This window comes from Astyanax mexicanus, chromosome 8, assembly GCF_023375975.1.
Source record: "Astyanax mexicanus isolate ESR-SI-001 chromosome 8, AstMex3_surface, whole genome shotgun sequence".
Classification (NCBI taxonomy): Eukaryota; Metazoa; Chordata; class Actinopteri; order Characiformes; family Acestrorhamphidae; genus Astyanax; species Astyanax mexicanus.
In genome coordinates, this window is record NC_064415.1 from 35,515,423 (window position 1) to 35,531,109 (window position 15,687).

At 39.6% G+C, this 15,687-nt stretch overlaps 1 protein-coding gene across 1 annotated transcript; it reads right to left on the reverse strand.

Annotated features, from left to right (window-relative positions):
- Positions 1-2,699: 2,699 nt before the first annotated feature.
- Positions 2,700-10,332, reverse strand: penkb (proenkephalin b). Its single transcript, XM_007231067.4, has 3 exons — positions 10,021-10,332; positions 8,450-8,599; positions 2,700-3,920 (listed from the first exon to the last, which is right to left on the reverse strand). The coding sequence occupies exons 1-3, from the start codon at positions 10,030-10,032 to the stop codon at positions 3,273-3,275; spliced, it is 810 nt and encodes a 269-aa protein (XP_007231129.3). The 5' UTR covers positions 10,033-10,332; the 3' UTR covers positions 2,700-3,272.
- Between the last annotated feature and the right edge of the window lie 5,355 nt (positions 10,333-15,687).

Sequence of the window (15,687 nt, forward strand, 5' to 3'; positions counted from 1 at the left end):
ATTGAACCTTCACACTCTGCTCTGCAAAATAAAAATAAACTACAGACAACATTCTCCCAAATTCCAAATAAAAATGTATTTGCATTTATTTGCAAAAAATGAGAAATGGCTGAAAAAAAAGCAGAGCTTTCAGACCTCAAATAATTCAAAGATGACTAGTTCATATTTATAAAGTTTTTAGAGTTCAGAAATCAATATTTGCAATTATTTTTTGGTATAACCGTTGCTTAACTAAATGGGTGTTTTATATCTGTCTAGCCTGTACCTGGCATTAGGCATGTTGCCAATCGATTCATGTTTACCTGAGTTGTACTATTTGAGTCCTTCAAAAAGAAGTCTACAGCTATCCTCATGTTATCACAGGGCCTACAGGTATCTTATACTCCTGTGCATGGCCAATTACATCCATCGGAAATAGACCAAACAAATTACATTTTATGGCAATTGTCAGTGGTGAAAAAAGTAAAAAAAAAAACAAAAGATGAATTGATCTATTTTGGGTCTAACATAATAAACCGCAGAACTCATGATACTAATCGCAATATAATAAAAACTATTGTTACTCATTATAAAAGTGATCAAATAAAATAAAATTAGTTGGTATTAGTAACTCAATGTCAATGACTAAAATGTATAACACATGACCGTAATATATATTATTTACATGTATTTACAAAAGCAGGTAAAAGTTCAGGCAGATTCGTTTACACAATGACACAGCATGTGGAGGAGCACTCAGCTGTGGGCTTACTTTACTGTAGGCTATGTAGTATGCAAACACACTTTTTGGGAGATACACAGTATTGTTGAAGGACTTCATAGAAAAGGAGGACAAAAGAACATGTTGACACCAAAGTCCACAGAATCTATTGTGAGTGTATGTGTGTGTTTGTGTGAGACTCACCTGCTCACTAGGTAGCTGTTACCATAACGCTCATTATATCAAAAGGAGCAATGGGACATTAGACTTTAACAGTATACAAATAGATAGGGCAGTAGGTACATTAGTACATAATATCTTAATAATGTTGGTCTATTATTCAGTTATTATTATAAATGAATAAATATAAATAAGAATTAGCATTGTAAATTAATTCCACATATGTGAATTATGTAATTACTTGACTTAAGTGTGAAACGTCACAAAAAATAATGTTATAAAAATGCTAGGTTCATCCATATTCTTATCTGCTTCTTCCTGGTCAATATCACAGGGGCCTATCCAGGGTTGGTTTTTGGATAAAAAAAACTCACCTCTGATTCAAAACACACAGATGAAACCCACTGTGCTTAATAAATTACAGCTTGTGATAATCAGCCAGCTTAATTTTAGAATTAGCTAGCTTAGATAGGTAGTCAAGGTTTGAGAAGAAAAACTATATGTATAACTTGCCCTTCATTATCAAGTTGTTTTTATTAATTTAGGATTGCAGGACTTACTGTAAGCTCTAATTTACAAAAATAGAAGCTGGATGTTGTGGATAGCCAGAATTTAGTACTATACTTAGTTTAAATGACTTTCTTAACCCTGGCCTGAGCCCTAAAATGTATATTTTCCACAGGATCCACTTGATCAGCTAATAAACTACACATTAATTGAACAAGAATTTGCCCCAGCCAAAATGTGCCCACATTTTAATGCTGTTTATTTTTAACAAACACAAAGCAAAAATTTAAATATAGAACATTTATTCTGATGGGCTATGCTTTGCTGCAGACAGAACAGTAAAAATGAACAGCCTCTGTAAATGTACACTACATAAACTATAAATTATACTCTTACAAATAATAAGATGACTGACATTGTACAGATTATTTCATTTTTGTAGCACTATTATTATTAAGACTTTAATAATGTGTTGTTTATGTGATTTGTTGTTTTACAAATATTTAGAACGAGTTTATTACTTTCCTATTTATTTGTCAGCTGCTTCCCATGTTAATTATGCATGGTAATTAATGTGTGATTATTATTATTTTATATACTTTTTAAATTTATTTGCTGGATTGGTTAACCCTCCTTCCCCTCTGCTCCGTGAGATATATTGAACAGACTCATGAGTCTTGCAGAGTCCTGTAAGAAAGCAGACCTCTAGCTTAAAGCGCAAGTTACCCTTCCTGACTGTAGGCGCAGCCCAGGAGCAAGAAATGCTAATTCTTGCATAAGGCTGCTGTAAGTGAGAAAAAATCAGGTTGACAGAATTGACTTTATGATATTATGTTGTATAACAGCATAGCATTATACATTCAGCAGACCCACTCTGATAAGGCAGTTTATGGCTTTGACTCAAATCCTACTTATAATACTGCCTAAAGCAAGTATCAAGAGTGAAGTCTGTAGATAAGGATGTTCATTAACATTTCTCATAATTATATAAGTGTGTGTGAGAGAGCATGTGTGTTTGTGTGTGTGATATTTGGCTTTTGATTGTGTCACAGTTGTAAAACTGTCCACGAGGTCTGTGACTACAGTCTTACACTGCAGTGCTCTCGCAATAATCATGAAAGCTTTCCACCATCATCTGGAGACATTGATCAAGTGATTATGGTGGCCTTCATGATGACAGACATCATCTTGACGGGCTGTAGTAAAGCCTCTCACTATTGCTGACTAACAATGGTCTGACAGCACCGCTCAAAGAGGAGACAGGATGTGTCTCTGGAACAGTGGATTGACATAGTTAGTAGAGACAGAGGCATTCTGTTGCAGTTTCGAGCAGTTTATTCAAGCTGTACAACATATGACAAATGAGGACTGATACCAGAACAACAGACTGTGAGAAATAAAGGCGCTGAGGGGGGAATCACTGTGCTGTGGACTAATAAACAGTGTGTTCTACCCTGTTTAGTCAGTACTTCATTCTGTCGCTAGTCTTGTCTTTTAACTAATTGCGTAAAAAACTAAAGGCTTTGACTGTGGTGAGGCTGAGGAAAGAGGATTTAAAAGACAAATGAAGAAACGGACAGCCCGGAGATCATTACAGAAATTACCGTTATTATCTTATTACTGTGTAATTGGGCTGCACAAGCTTGCATCTGTCAAAAACAAGCTACCCACCATTAAGCCCTATACCCTCTTTGAGTGTGTCTTGTTCACATTCACATCAGTTAGTACTACAAGGACCTTATGAACATTTTTTAAACATAGTGTCAGCTCTGTAAGCATGGTTTTGTTTTTACTTCTGCTGTGATCACAAGGTAGCTTCTAGGATTTGGAGAACAGAATGGAACAGAACACGACAGTTAATGGCTAACCAAAGTCTGCAAGAAATTCAAAATCCCATAAAACCCCCATATCTCTTCTCCATCTCCAACGACTCCTCCTCGTCCTCTTCATTCTCCTCTTCGTCTTCCTGTGGGGAGCGTTTGAGGAAACCTCCGTAGCGTTTGATCTCCTCCCCCCACTCTGGCCGGCCCACTCGCCTCATGAAGCCCCCGTAGCGCTTCTGTAATGGCCTCTGACCCTCAGAGTCAAAAGCTCTCCTCATAAATCCGCCATATCGCTTCTCCACGCCCTCTAACCCTGTAGCCCCTCCCCTTGCATTTAGAAAGTCCCTTCTGGTGGTTTCCTCCCTTTCGCTGTCGTCTTCCACCTGATTAGCCAGAACTTCTACGTCACTGTTGGACAGAATTTCTCGCCCACGGTCGACATCATCTGGCTCCAGGGCGTAGAGTTCCGCTGCCTTCTTCATGAAGCCCCCGTATCGTTTCATAAAGCCTCCGTAACGCTTCATAAAACCTCCGTATCTCTTCATGAAACCCCCGTATTTTTTCTCCTCCTGGTGCTGCTGTTGGGGCCCATTTTCTGTCATTTCTCGTTCATCTTCCGGTGGTGTGCTTTCGGTGCCCTGCAGGAGACCCCGACACAAGCCCCAAGAGCTGCCAACATTTAGGCGCCCCTCGCACTGCAGCACACATGCCTGTCGAAAACAAACAAAAGTACAGAACAGTCTGTCAGACAAATATACACACACACATACACACAAATCCAAACGCTACCAGCGACTGGGGTAATTAGACACATCAGTGTTGATGCTGTGGGTGGAGATGTCAGCCCTCTGTCCAGTCCCCATTAACATCAAAGAGGAACGTATGACACCAGCAACTGCTCATTTCATTCCACAGCAGTGTGCTATACGTAAAAGAGTGAGAGAGCGAATGTGTGTGCGGGCGTGAGACAGAGATAAGCTCGTGGGCAACCATGTGCATGCTAATGCACCATGGCGCCCAATTTTCAGGAAATCTTGAATAGAATTTTTTGAATACTTGCAGCCTTGTAATACCAGCTTTATCAGGGGTTTGTAATGTGTGTTAGCTCAGATTACATGATCTAACTTTCATATTGCAGTAATGAGAATCTGAATAAGGCTCTAAGAATTTCATTCATTTTTCTTTTAGATAATTTTAGCTACATCTGAATAATATGTAAATGAATGTCTTTAATGCTCTAGTGGTGAAAAGTGTACTTTAGTTTTAAACTCTCTCTCTCTCTCTTTATCTGTCTACCACTTTCTCATTCTTTCTGACTTTCTTTCTCACTCTTTTCTATTTCTCCCTTTCTCTCTATGTCTCTTCTTTCTCCTGCTCTCCCTCTCTGCTCTTATTCTCTCTTTCCCCCTCTATCTGTTTTTATTTTTCTCTTCCTACCTTTTCTCTTTCTGCCTAACTCTTTCCTCTTCTATTTTCATATTTTATTCTCACTCTGTCCCTCTTACACTCTTTAGGTTACTCCATCTCTCTCTTTTTCTCTCCTTTACTGTTCTCCCTGTTCTGTCTCTTAAACTCTCTTTCTGCCTTTCTATCTTTCTGTAGCGCTTTCACCTGCTCCCTCTTTTCTCTTCTTCCCTATCTGTGTCTGTCTTTCTCTCTTTCTACCTTACACTTCTACTTTTTCCCTCTTTCTCCTTTCTATAATGCTGTCCTTCTCTGTCTCTTCCTCTGTCTTTCTCCCGCTCTGTCTCCCACCTTTCTTTTTCCCCCTATATGTTTTTATTTTTCTCTCCCTCCCAATTTCTCTATCTGTTTCTTTCTTCTCCGTCTGTACCTTTTTCTCCCTTTCCTTTACTCTATATCTCCTTTCCTCTCCATTTACATTTCTCTCTTTTTCCTCCTACTTACTCTGCTTCTCCATGTTCTCTCTTATTCTCTGTCTCTTTTTCTGTCTCTCTGTTTCTCCATTTCCCCTACTCTGTCTCTTTCTTCTTTCCCTTTCTCTGATCTCTTTCTCCCTCTCTCTTTCTCTTATCTTTTCCATCTCTCCTCTTATTCTTTCCTCGCACCTCTCTCCCTCTTCCTCCTTCCTCAAACTCTCTATCCTCTCTTTCTCTTTCCCTTATTCATCTCTTCTCCCTCCCTCTTAATGTGCCCCCTCACCTTTCTCTTCCTCACCCTTTCTTGATTTTCTTTCTCCATCACTTCTTTTTCCCTTTCTCAAACTTTCTCCCTCTTCTTTACTCACTCTGTTTTTATTCCTATTTTCCATTACATTACATTACATTACATTACATTTGGCAGACGCTTTTGTCCAAAGCGACTTACAATAGTCAAGTACAATGTAAAATAAGTTTAAAGGTAAAACATCTTTGGATAGGGATAAAATGAGGTCAAAGGGGAATAATAGGATAGAGGAGTGAAGGAGGGGAAGAAGGAAATGAGGTTAGAAGTAGTTAGTGTGTTAGAGGTGTTAAGAGAGTAAGTGCTCTTTGAAGAGCTCTGTCTTCAGGAGTTTCTTAAAGATAGCGAGAGATTCTCCTGATCTGGTAGTGGAAGGTAGTTTGTTCCACCATTGGGGAACTCTGTATGAGAACAGTCTGGATTGCTTTGTGTGAGTGTTTGGCAAAGCGAGGCGACGTTCATTGGAGGAGCGCAGCGGCCGGGAGGTAGCGTAAGCTTTCAGGAGCGAGTGCAGGTAGGAAGGAGCCTGTTCTGTCATCACCTTGTAGGCGATTGAAAGAGTTTTGAATTTGATGCGAGCATCAACTGGTAGCCAATGGAGCTCAATGAGCAGCGGGGTGACATGTGCCCGTTTTGGCTGGTTGAAGACCAGATGTGCTGCTGCGTTCTGGATCATCTGGAGTGGTTTTACTACACAGGCCGGGAGGCCAGTTAGCAGGGCATTGCAGTAGTCGAGGCTTGAGATGACGACCGCTTGCACCAGGAGTTGGGTGGCCTGTTGCGTCAAGAACGGTCTAATTTTTCGGATGTTATAGAGCGCAAAGCGGCAGGACCGAGCAACTGAGGCCACATGGTGCGTGAAGGAGAGTTGGTCATCAACCAGAACACCCAGGTTCCTAGCAACCTTTGTCGGTGAGAGAGAGAGAGAGTCGATACTTATAGAGAAGTTGTGTTGAAAAGATGGTTTTGCTGGTATAACCAGAAGTTCAGTCTTTGAGAGATTTAATTGAAGGTGATGCTCCTTCATCCATGAGGATATGTCAGAGAGACACTGCGATATCCGTGCAGAGATTGAGTGATCTTCAGGTGAGAACGACAGGTATAGCTGGGTGTCATCAGCAAAGCAATGGTAGGAAAATCTGTGTGAGCGGACAACCTGACCAAGAGAGGTGGTGTATATGGAGAAGAGAAGGGGTCCCAGTACCGAACCTTGGGGAACCCCAGTGGATAAGGAGCGGGCTGAGGACAGCTGTCCTTGCCACGACACCTTGAACGAGCGCCCAGTGAGGTACGATCTGAACCATGACAGCACATTGTCTGCGATCCCCATGTTTGAGAGTATAGTTAGGAGGAAGTCATGGTTGACTGTGTCAAATGCGGCCGAGAGGTCCAGCAGAATGAGCACTGAGGACTGACCTGCAGCTCTGGCAGTTTTCAACGCTTCATTCACAGACAACAGAGCTGTCTCGGTATAGTGTCCTTTTTTGAAACCAGATTGGTTCTGGTCCAGAAGGTCATTCTGGGAGAGGAAGCCAGAGACCTGATTTAGAACTGCTCTTTCTAGTGTTTTAGAGAGAAAGGGTAGCAGTGAGACCGGTCTGTAGTTGTCAACCTGGGCAGGGTTGAGAGAAGGCTTTTTTCCCTTTTTTCCCTTACCCCTAACATCATAGTTTCTCTATCTCCATCTCTTTCTCCCTTTCTGTCATCTCTCACGCTCTCTCTCCCTCTCTCTGACTTTGTCTATCTCCCTTACTCTCTCTCTCCAGTCACTCTCACTCCTTCTTTTATTCTCTCTCCCTCCTCATCTCTCTTTCTCTATCCTTCTCTCCCTTACTCTATTTCTCTTTTTTCCCTCTTTCCTACACCTCTCTCTTACACTTTCCTTCACCTCTCTCTTACACTTTCCCCCTCCTTGTTTTCATTTTACTCTTGCCTTCTTTATTTTTCTCTTTCCGTTTCTCTCTATTTCTCTGTCTTCTTTCACACTCGCGCCCTCTCTTCTTCTTCCCGCTCTCGCATTTTCTCCATCTTCTTTACTGTATCTCTCTTTTTATTGCTCTTTTTCCCCTTACTTCTCCCCCTTCCTAGTTTCTCTGTCTCCATCTCTCGCTCCCTCTCTCTGCTGCCCCCCCCCCCCCCCCTCCCACAGAATTTGTGACAGGCCACCCTCCAATGATTTTAGGGCAGCTTTAATCAATACATCGTCATAGACTGAGGCAGAATGCAGGGGCTAGAAAATACCACTCAATCAATACATCAGACGTACATGCTGTTTATTTCCGTTATGTGCACACAGCAGCAACGTCTATAAACATCTAACTCTAATCTAATCGAATCTCATTGAATTCAGAAACATACACTATAGGTCCAAATGTTTCTGGGCACCCCTTCCAGTAAATGCATTTAGCTTAACTTTAAGTCACACCAGTTGCTGTTATACATGTGCAAATGCCCACACGTAGTTTGTCTAGTTTCTGGAGAAATGTATTGCCAAAAGAATATGACTGTCTGGAGAGAACAAACATGAATCTATTGGCTAGAGATTGAAGTCTAGGCACAAGTTAGAGGGGTATAAAGCTCATTGAGCTGTGAAGGAGGTGTGTTGAGGATGCTCTATAAAATGTATGTGGTGATCATCCAACATCCTGACCTAACTAGCACTTTTTTTAATTAGCAGGTGTCCCAACATTCTGCTCATATGTGATAAAAGCATGTGTGCTTTTATCCACATACCTAAAATATACCACGATAGCACTGTTATATTTTAGGTTAAGGCTTTATTTAGTAACTGTGTTTAGGTTTCCATCCACTAAACTGTGCACTGGTGGTCAATCAAGAACGTTTAGATCTGAGCATCGTGACTACAGGGCAGGTTTACAGCAGCGCGTTTAAACGACAGTGGTCTTAACTCTGTCTTGGCAGCGCGCGCAACCTCTGGCTCAGAGCGTGACCGACTTTTACGCAGTGCCATTGTGTGTGGGTGTGTGGGGGTGTGCGCATTGAGCAACGTACACGGTGCGCCTTTGTGTGTGTGTGTGTGTGCCAGCACACTTACTATGGAGCTGATCCGCGTTTGCTGAAGCCACAGGCGCCCGGAGCAGCGCGCGCAATCCACCTCGCAGTCCGCGCGCGCCGAGAGCGCGAGCCACGCGGCCAACACCAGCACCAGCAACGCCCACCTGGAGCTCACCAGCACCACTGAGGTCTAGAGGGGGGACACATTATCATACAAATATTTATAACACCAGCACTGCACTATAATCTTACGATGAACTCTTTCAGAAATTCCATACAAACCTTTGTAATATTAGCTACTTTACTTTATTCCTGTGTAAAAGATTCTTTCACTCGTTTGAATAAACTCGATTCAGTGCATTACCTTTTTCAATGCTTATCATATAGAACTTAATGAGCTCAAACCACAGACTATTACGTAACGAGGCAGAAGGAAACGATACAAAACCATCTACAGGAGACCCAATGGCGTTCCTATGTTTATGGTCCATATGTTTTAATATAGAACCATGTTTTTTACAAAAAAAAAGTAGTGCATGGGATGAAGCATTCATTATCTTTTATTGAACAACGCGTGAAGACCCTGCTTTTTCTTTAAAAGTAGAACATATATACATATATACTCTTATGATTTAATAAAGAACCACTGGCTTAAGTAAAAATATTTTTTAAAGAGCCACAAGTTTTTATTTTAGGTAGTGCATAGATATGGGTTATCTGTTGTTCTATATATCTATTGCTTTTACCGAAGAACCCCTGAAGAACACCTTTTAAAAAGTAGTGCATGGATAAAATTGTTAAGATTCGAGCACTGCTTTTGTCAAGAAACCCTGTTTTCGGAGGAATAGTGCATGGATTCAATGGCAATCACATTGTTATGGATTAATATAGAATAATTGGCTTTGATACAGAACCCCTGAAGAACCCTGTTTTTTAGGTTCTGTATAGAGCTATTGCCTTTATTGACGACCGCACGAAGAACTTTTTTGTTAAAACAACAAAAAGGCGTGATGCACTGATATGAGTGGATTAAGAATAGTTAAGGATAGAACCATTTTCCATACTGAAGAACCAATTTTAAAGAGTTAGGCATACATACAAGATCACTGCCATTTGTTATGGTTCAATATAGAAACAGTAAATGTTCTTTTTTAAGAGTAGAGCATTAAAATGCGTGTATTCAAATTTCAATAAACGTCATTAAAAATTATGCCAAAAAACGTAAAGTGTATGGATAAAAGGCACAGTGGCTTTTCTAGAAAAGCTTCGTAGAAAAGTGTTGAAACACGAATTATGTTGTAATTATAAAAACACATAGAACCACTGACTTAACAAAAAAGAAAAATAATTAAATATTTGTTTTTGGGAGTTTGCATGGAAAAAATGATAAAATTAATTAAAATATCAAATGGAACGTCATTGACGCATTTTAAAAACACATTATGCGTATTACAGTGCTAAATATAAAACAAACTATGTATCAAACTATGCTGATGTATAATAAAACTGTAAGTTCTTATGTAAATGATACGCTCGTTTGAATAAGTCTAATTCAGGTAGTCACTGTGTTTATTGAGAGTGGTCGTTTGGAGAGTGGTCGTTTGCACTGACCTTCATCTTCATCACTCTCGGATCGGGGTCTTCTTCAGTCCCGCCGCCGTGTGATGCCGCTGAGGTGTGGCGCTCAACTGGAACCCCAAGAGTCACTGAAACTCCCCGGAGAGAGAGAGAGAAAGAGAGAGAGAGAGAGAGAGAGAGAGAGAGAGAGAAAGGGAGATGCGCACAGTGACGGCGGTCTGTTCTCCACCTCAGCCTCAGTTCTGTGCTTCTTTAGTCTTCCTGATCTTCTGATCGTGAGTGAGGCTCGTGCGCGTGTGAGTAGGGGTCTGTAAACTTGGCTCCTCCAAACCCCTCCACTCTTTAAAAAGTGCTGCACGAGGTTCCCCTGTGCGCGCCGGGAAACTCACCCTGACGCGCAATGACGCACGAGAGCGAGGGGGGCTGCTGTATAATGAGCTACTTCATATCTAATTATATGGAGAGAGTGAGTGAGGACAGTAAAGGAGAAGGGGTCAAGACGAAGGCGAAGAGGTCGCTGTCTACTAAATCACGTCCTAGCGCGAGCTCAATGGACCACAACCTCTCCACCAGTTCCATTAAGAACAGTTCACTGTGTGGAGTCTTCAGGCACACACACACATAAACACATACACACTGATATACTGGCATTCATAGATGCACACATGTATGTACACAGTCATACACTATATTACCATTGCATTTGGTTTGGTGATGTAAGGCTTGAATGAAGGAGCATTTCAGCCATGGAAACCTATTTCATGAATCTCTCCACGCTCTACTGTTCTTGAGCTGATCTGAAGGCCAAATGAAGTTTGTAGGTCTGTAGTGAATGACAGTACAATGTTGTAGACCTCTGCACAACGTGTTCCTTAGCATTTTAGTATTTTATATTGACTGAGTTTCTTTTTTTCCCAGTCGCTTCCACTTTCTTATAATACCACTGACAGTTGACTGTGGTATATGTAGTAGTGAGTAAATTTCATGACTGGACTTGTTGCACAGGTGCTGCATCCTATCACATTACCATGCTGAAATACGCTGAGCTCCAGAGAATGACACATTATTTCACTAATGGTTGTGGAAGCATTCTGCATGCCTAGATGCTTAGAAGTGATTAGAACCCAAGTTTGAATGGGTGAGCTAATACTCTTGGCAATATAATGTATAGACACACATACATATGTCATGGAAAAAGTAAACATGTTCTATAGTAAAAGTAGCTTTGGTAAAAATAAAAGTCAATTCAAGTGTAGCAAAAGTATTTCTTTGAAAATGGTTTCTCATTAATTTTGTTATCATTGAGTAATAGATAAAGTAAAAATAAAGTACAGAATTGAATATTACTCCACATCATAGTAAATAACACTAGTTTACTAAAAATGTTAGAGTAATATACTCACACTTTTCAGTAGGGTGGGACAAAATATCGGTATTCCATTTTTGTTGTGATTCATTATGGAAATATGGTGTCAAATATCGATAATTTTATTGAAACATAACACAAATGTAAATTATAAACATTACTGCTTCATCAATTCATGTGGTGGCACTAATCAAATTAATAGGAAAACCTGCAATATATATATATATATATATATATATATATATATATATATATATATATACTCTGTAGCAATCTTGTATATATTAAATAGGTCAACTCTGAAGATTTTGTTACTGTGCACAACCATAACAAACATACAAGTCATAATTTATGCTACAAGATTGCTACAGGGTTTGCTTCTTATTCATTAGTTTATCTGAATTATCTATCATACCTTAAATGTGCCATATCATGCATTTATTGATTACCTTAATTGGAAAAAAAAGATAACACAAAATTTATCTGAAAAAATTATGAACAAAAAACATAGGAGTTATAAAGCATACACTGGTATGTAGTACCATTATGTTTATTTCCTCGAATTCTCTTAATCTTTGTAGTGGAAAAACCCCAGTACTTCACCAGGTGTTATAAACACAAATACTTGTCACAAAAACCTTTATCTCTTCACAGTTTCTGCTCAGCTGCCACTGCTGTCTGCCAGCTGACACACAGAGGTCCAACTTCAGTACTGCTGGTCATGTGTGAAGGTAGAGATGACATACGTTGACATATATTCCTCTTGATTACATTTGAGGGGTTTTAAGTGGGGTTGAGGTCTGGAGATTGACCGTTACATTATTTGAAGGTCAGACTGCATCTGCAAGATGACATTAAGTGACCGAAAAAACGAACGTCAGCTGGCAGCTGGGTTGAAGTGCACGGAGTGAACAGCTGGACTCCTAAAGGCATGGCTCAAGTCATGTAAAGCTAGAAAAAAAAAGCCCTTGACTAATGAGAAGCATAGAACATGAGTAAGATCATCTTTTCAGATATGTCCAATTTTTACCTGGTTGTATAATGATTAGATGAAGACCCGGAGAGGCGTAAAGCCACATGAGGATCTAGGAATGCTTCAGCAAGAGTGAAATCAGGTACACTTGTTTCTGTGAGGGTTGCATGAATCAATCCATATATAAGGTTATCCTGGAAGAAAACATGCTTCCCTCTGCTCTGGCAAAGTTCCCCAATTCTGAAGACTGTTTTTTCCAGAATGACAATGCTCCATTTCATACAGTTAGATCAGTCAATGTGTGGATGAAGGACCATCAGATCAAGACCCTGTCATGGTCAGCACAATCTCCAGACCTGAACCCCATTGAAAACCTCTAGAATGTAATCAGAAGTAAGCTGGATGATCACAAGCCATCGGACAAAGCTGAACTGTTTGAACTTTTGCGCCAGGAGTGTCACCCAAAGATCACCCAAAAGCAGTGTGAAAGACTGGTGGAGAGCATGCTAAGACATGAAAACTGTGATTAAAAATCTGGGTTATTGCACCAAATATTAATTTCTGAACTCTTCCCGAGTTAAAACATTAGTATTGTTATTGTTGAAGCACCCTTTATTTTGTTAGAAACAATAAACGCGCAGGTGTCTCAATACTTTCATCCTTACAGTGTATCCATCAGCTTCATGCTTGTTTGTACTATCTGGTGTCAACCAGAGGAGGATAGGTATTTCAAGCCAAGGTTTCCTACTGATGACATTGCCTTATTAACTAGAGATGTTGATCCAGATCCCTGTAAAGCCGCATTGTGAAAACATCCATTGTTAAAATTGCTAAAAAAAAATTAACTTATCATTTGTCTATTTTGTTAAATCTCCATGAGACATCAGAAAGGGTTCAATGGTACTTTTGTGAAAGTTTTTAAAATGAAGATCCCATTGAGTAAGCAATACCTAGATTGTCTGTGTGGGACAGAATATGCCATTTTTCTCATTGTGAAATGGGTTATTTTATCAGTTATTTGCTGTAGAATGTATCGTTTATACTGTTACAAGGTATGATCCAAATGTGTCTCAGACCACCTCCTAATGTAGTTTGAGCTATATTGGAATTGTATCTGTTTTAAATGCATTGTGTTCACACTTTTTGCACATTATTATGACGCTTGAATATATTCCCAATACTCAGGACACATGAAGTGACCAGGTGTAAACAGCGAGATATCACTTAAATATGCGAATGTGTAACTCTTGGAGATTATCCGTCAGTCTGGCTTAACATGATAAAAATGGTCAAATGGTTTCAGAAGATTATATCAGAAACAATTTAGATATAAGGTGTGATACAAATGTGTCTCAGAACACCTAATATGCAATTTGTGCAACTGGACTGGGTATTTGTTTTAAATGCACTTTGAGTGTGTTCACACTTGCATTTATAAGTTACTGATTGGATACTATTTGGGCACTTAATTAAATAGGATTTATGCACCTGCGTTTCTGCTACTTCCTGGTCCCGATTGGTCTGGAGTCTCTATACAGTAGAATCTCTGTAAGAAAGGCAGAAGTACCTCCTGCACAGGGCCCCAGTACGCATACATGTGTACTGTATATACACTCAAGCACTCATATACAGTAGGAACAGACATATTGACACACTCAGGAGCACACATACGCACAAACACACACATGTGCAGACCATTTAGAAACATCCACATACGTTCACACATAGACTTACACAAATACACATGTTCACACAGTCATTCACACACATTCACAGGGCCCATATAATTCATCTTCAGTTCAATATGCTCTCCCTCTAACCCACAGTCGCCTAATTCGATGTGAGGTGACGGCGGTTAATGTCAGTCTTTTCACTGGAGTCGTGAGCGTAAGCACAGGGCTTCTTTCATGCTTTTGTTCCAGCATTTCAACCACGTTTGTGTCTATTCTCCTGCAGCTATTGACCACTGCCTGCACTCCACGCTGCTATAAAAGCTATTGATTTAGGCTATGAAACACACCTACAGCCACTCCACTGTGGTATGAATACAGCATTGTTCAATCCAGCTCACTTAAAGGCCATGAGAGCCAGTATAAAGCACATCAACTTGAGCCAAAACCAAAGCTGGAAACAGTTTAGAGCTTTATCCTTTTTGTTATATCCTTTTATATCATTAATTTCTCAGCACGTCTTGGAGGACTGTCCTATCCACACGTGCATTGGCTGCACCCAGCAGAGTTGTAGGGGTTGCAGGTCCATTAGGAGTGATAAACTGGTGACTTTATGGTAATGGATGGGAGGTTCTGCTACTGCAACACTGCAGTAATAAATACACTCTCTGTATACCCCACTGTGTAATTTGTGGACTTGAGCCTTTGCTATTGGATAGATAACCCTGTTGATCATATAAAAAAAAAAAACCATTTATGGCTCAAAGGCAAAGACAGGATAAAAGATATACACATATGAAAACAGATCATTTAAAATTTAAGATCATTATTTTATTCTGTAAACACATACAAAAACACAGTCAGTGTTCTAATGTAATTGAAAGTGCTGAAATAGATCAAATACTAGATCATTAGAGCAGCTTTATTAGATCAATTTCTGATTATGACACACAGAACCCTATCGCTATCTACATTCACATAGCAGGCTGAAGTGAATCTTTTACAGGATGTGTAGACATTTCAAATGTACATTTTTCAAAACAGGTTTGAGTGATTTTTACAGGGGTCTGTGGACATGTCAAATCAAGATTTAAAAAATCATATTTAAGTCACTTTTTTGCGGCTCTGTGGACATGTCAAATTAAAATCTATCAAATCATATCTAGGTCACTTTCTTTTTAGGCTGTGCGGACATTTCAAATCAAATTGGCATTGCTTTTTTAGAGCTCTGTAGACATGTCAAATTCTAATTTATCAAATTATATTTAAGTCAGTTTTAGCAGGGCTGTGGGGATTTTTTTTTTTCAAATCACATTTGTTTAATGATTTCCAGGCTGTGTGGACAAGTAAAATCCAGATATTTCAAAATGGATTTTAGTCACTTTTTTTTTTCAAGGCTGTACAAAGCAGATTATAGTCTCTGTCTCAGGACTGTGTGGTTAATTTGGTCAGATTTGTGTATTGTTGTGTGGACATGTAAAATCCAAAAATTTTAAATAATTTTAAGAACATTTTTTCAGGGTTGGGTGAACATGTCAAATCTGAATTTATCATATCATATTTAAGTCACATTGTCAGACTAGGTGGACATGTAAATCCAGATTTTTAATCTCATATTAATTCCCCTTTTTCTAGGCTGTGTGGACATGTAAAATTAGATATTTTTAATCATATTTAAGACACTTTTTTCA

What these genes read in the sequence shown, in the direction of transcription:
- penkb (XM_007231067.4), bottom strand. An exon ending in AAACGCGGATCAGCTCCATA is followed by an intron (nt 3,921 to 8,449) that starts GTAAGTGTGCTG and finishes TGTTTTCGACAG; the next exon opens with GCATGTGTGCTGCAGTGCGA.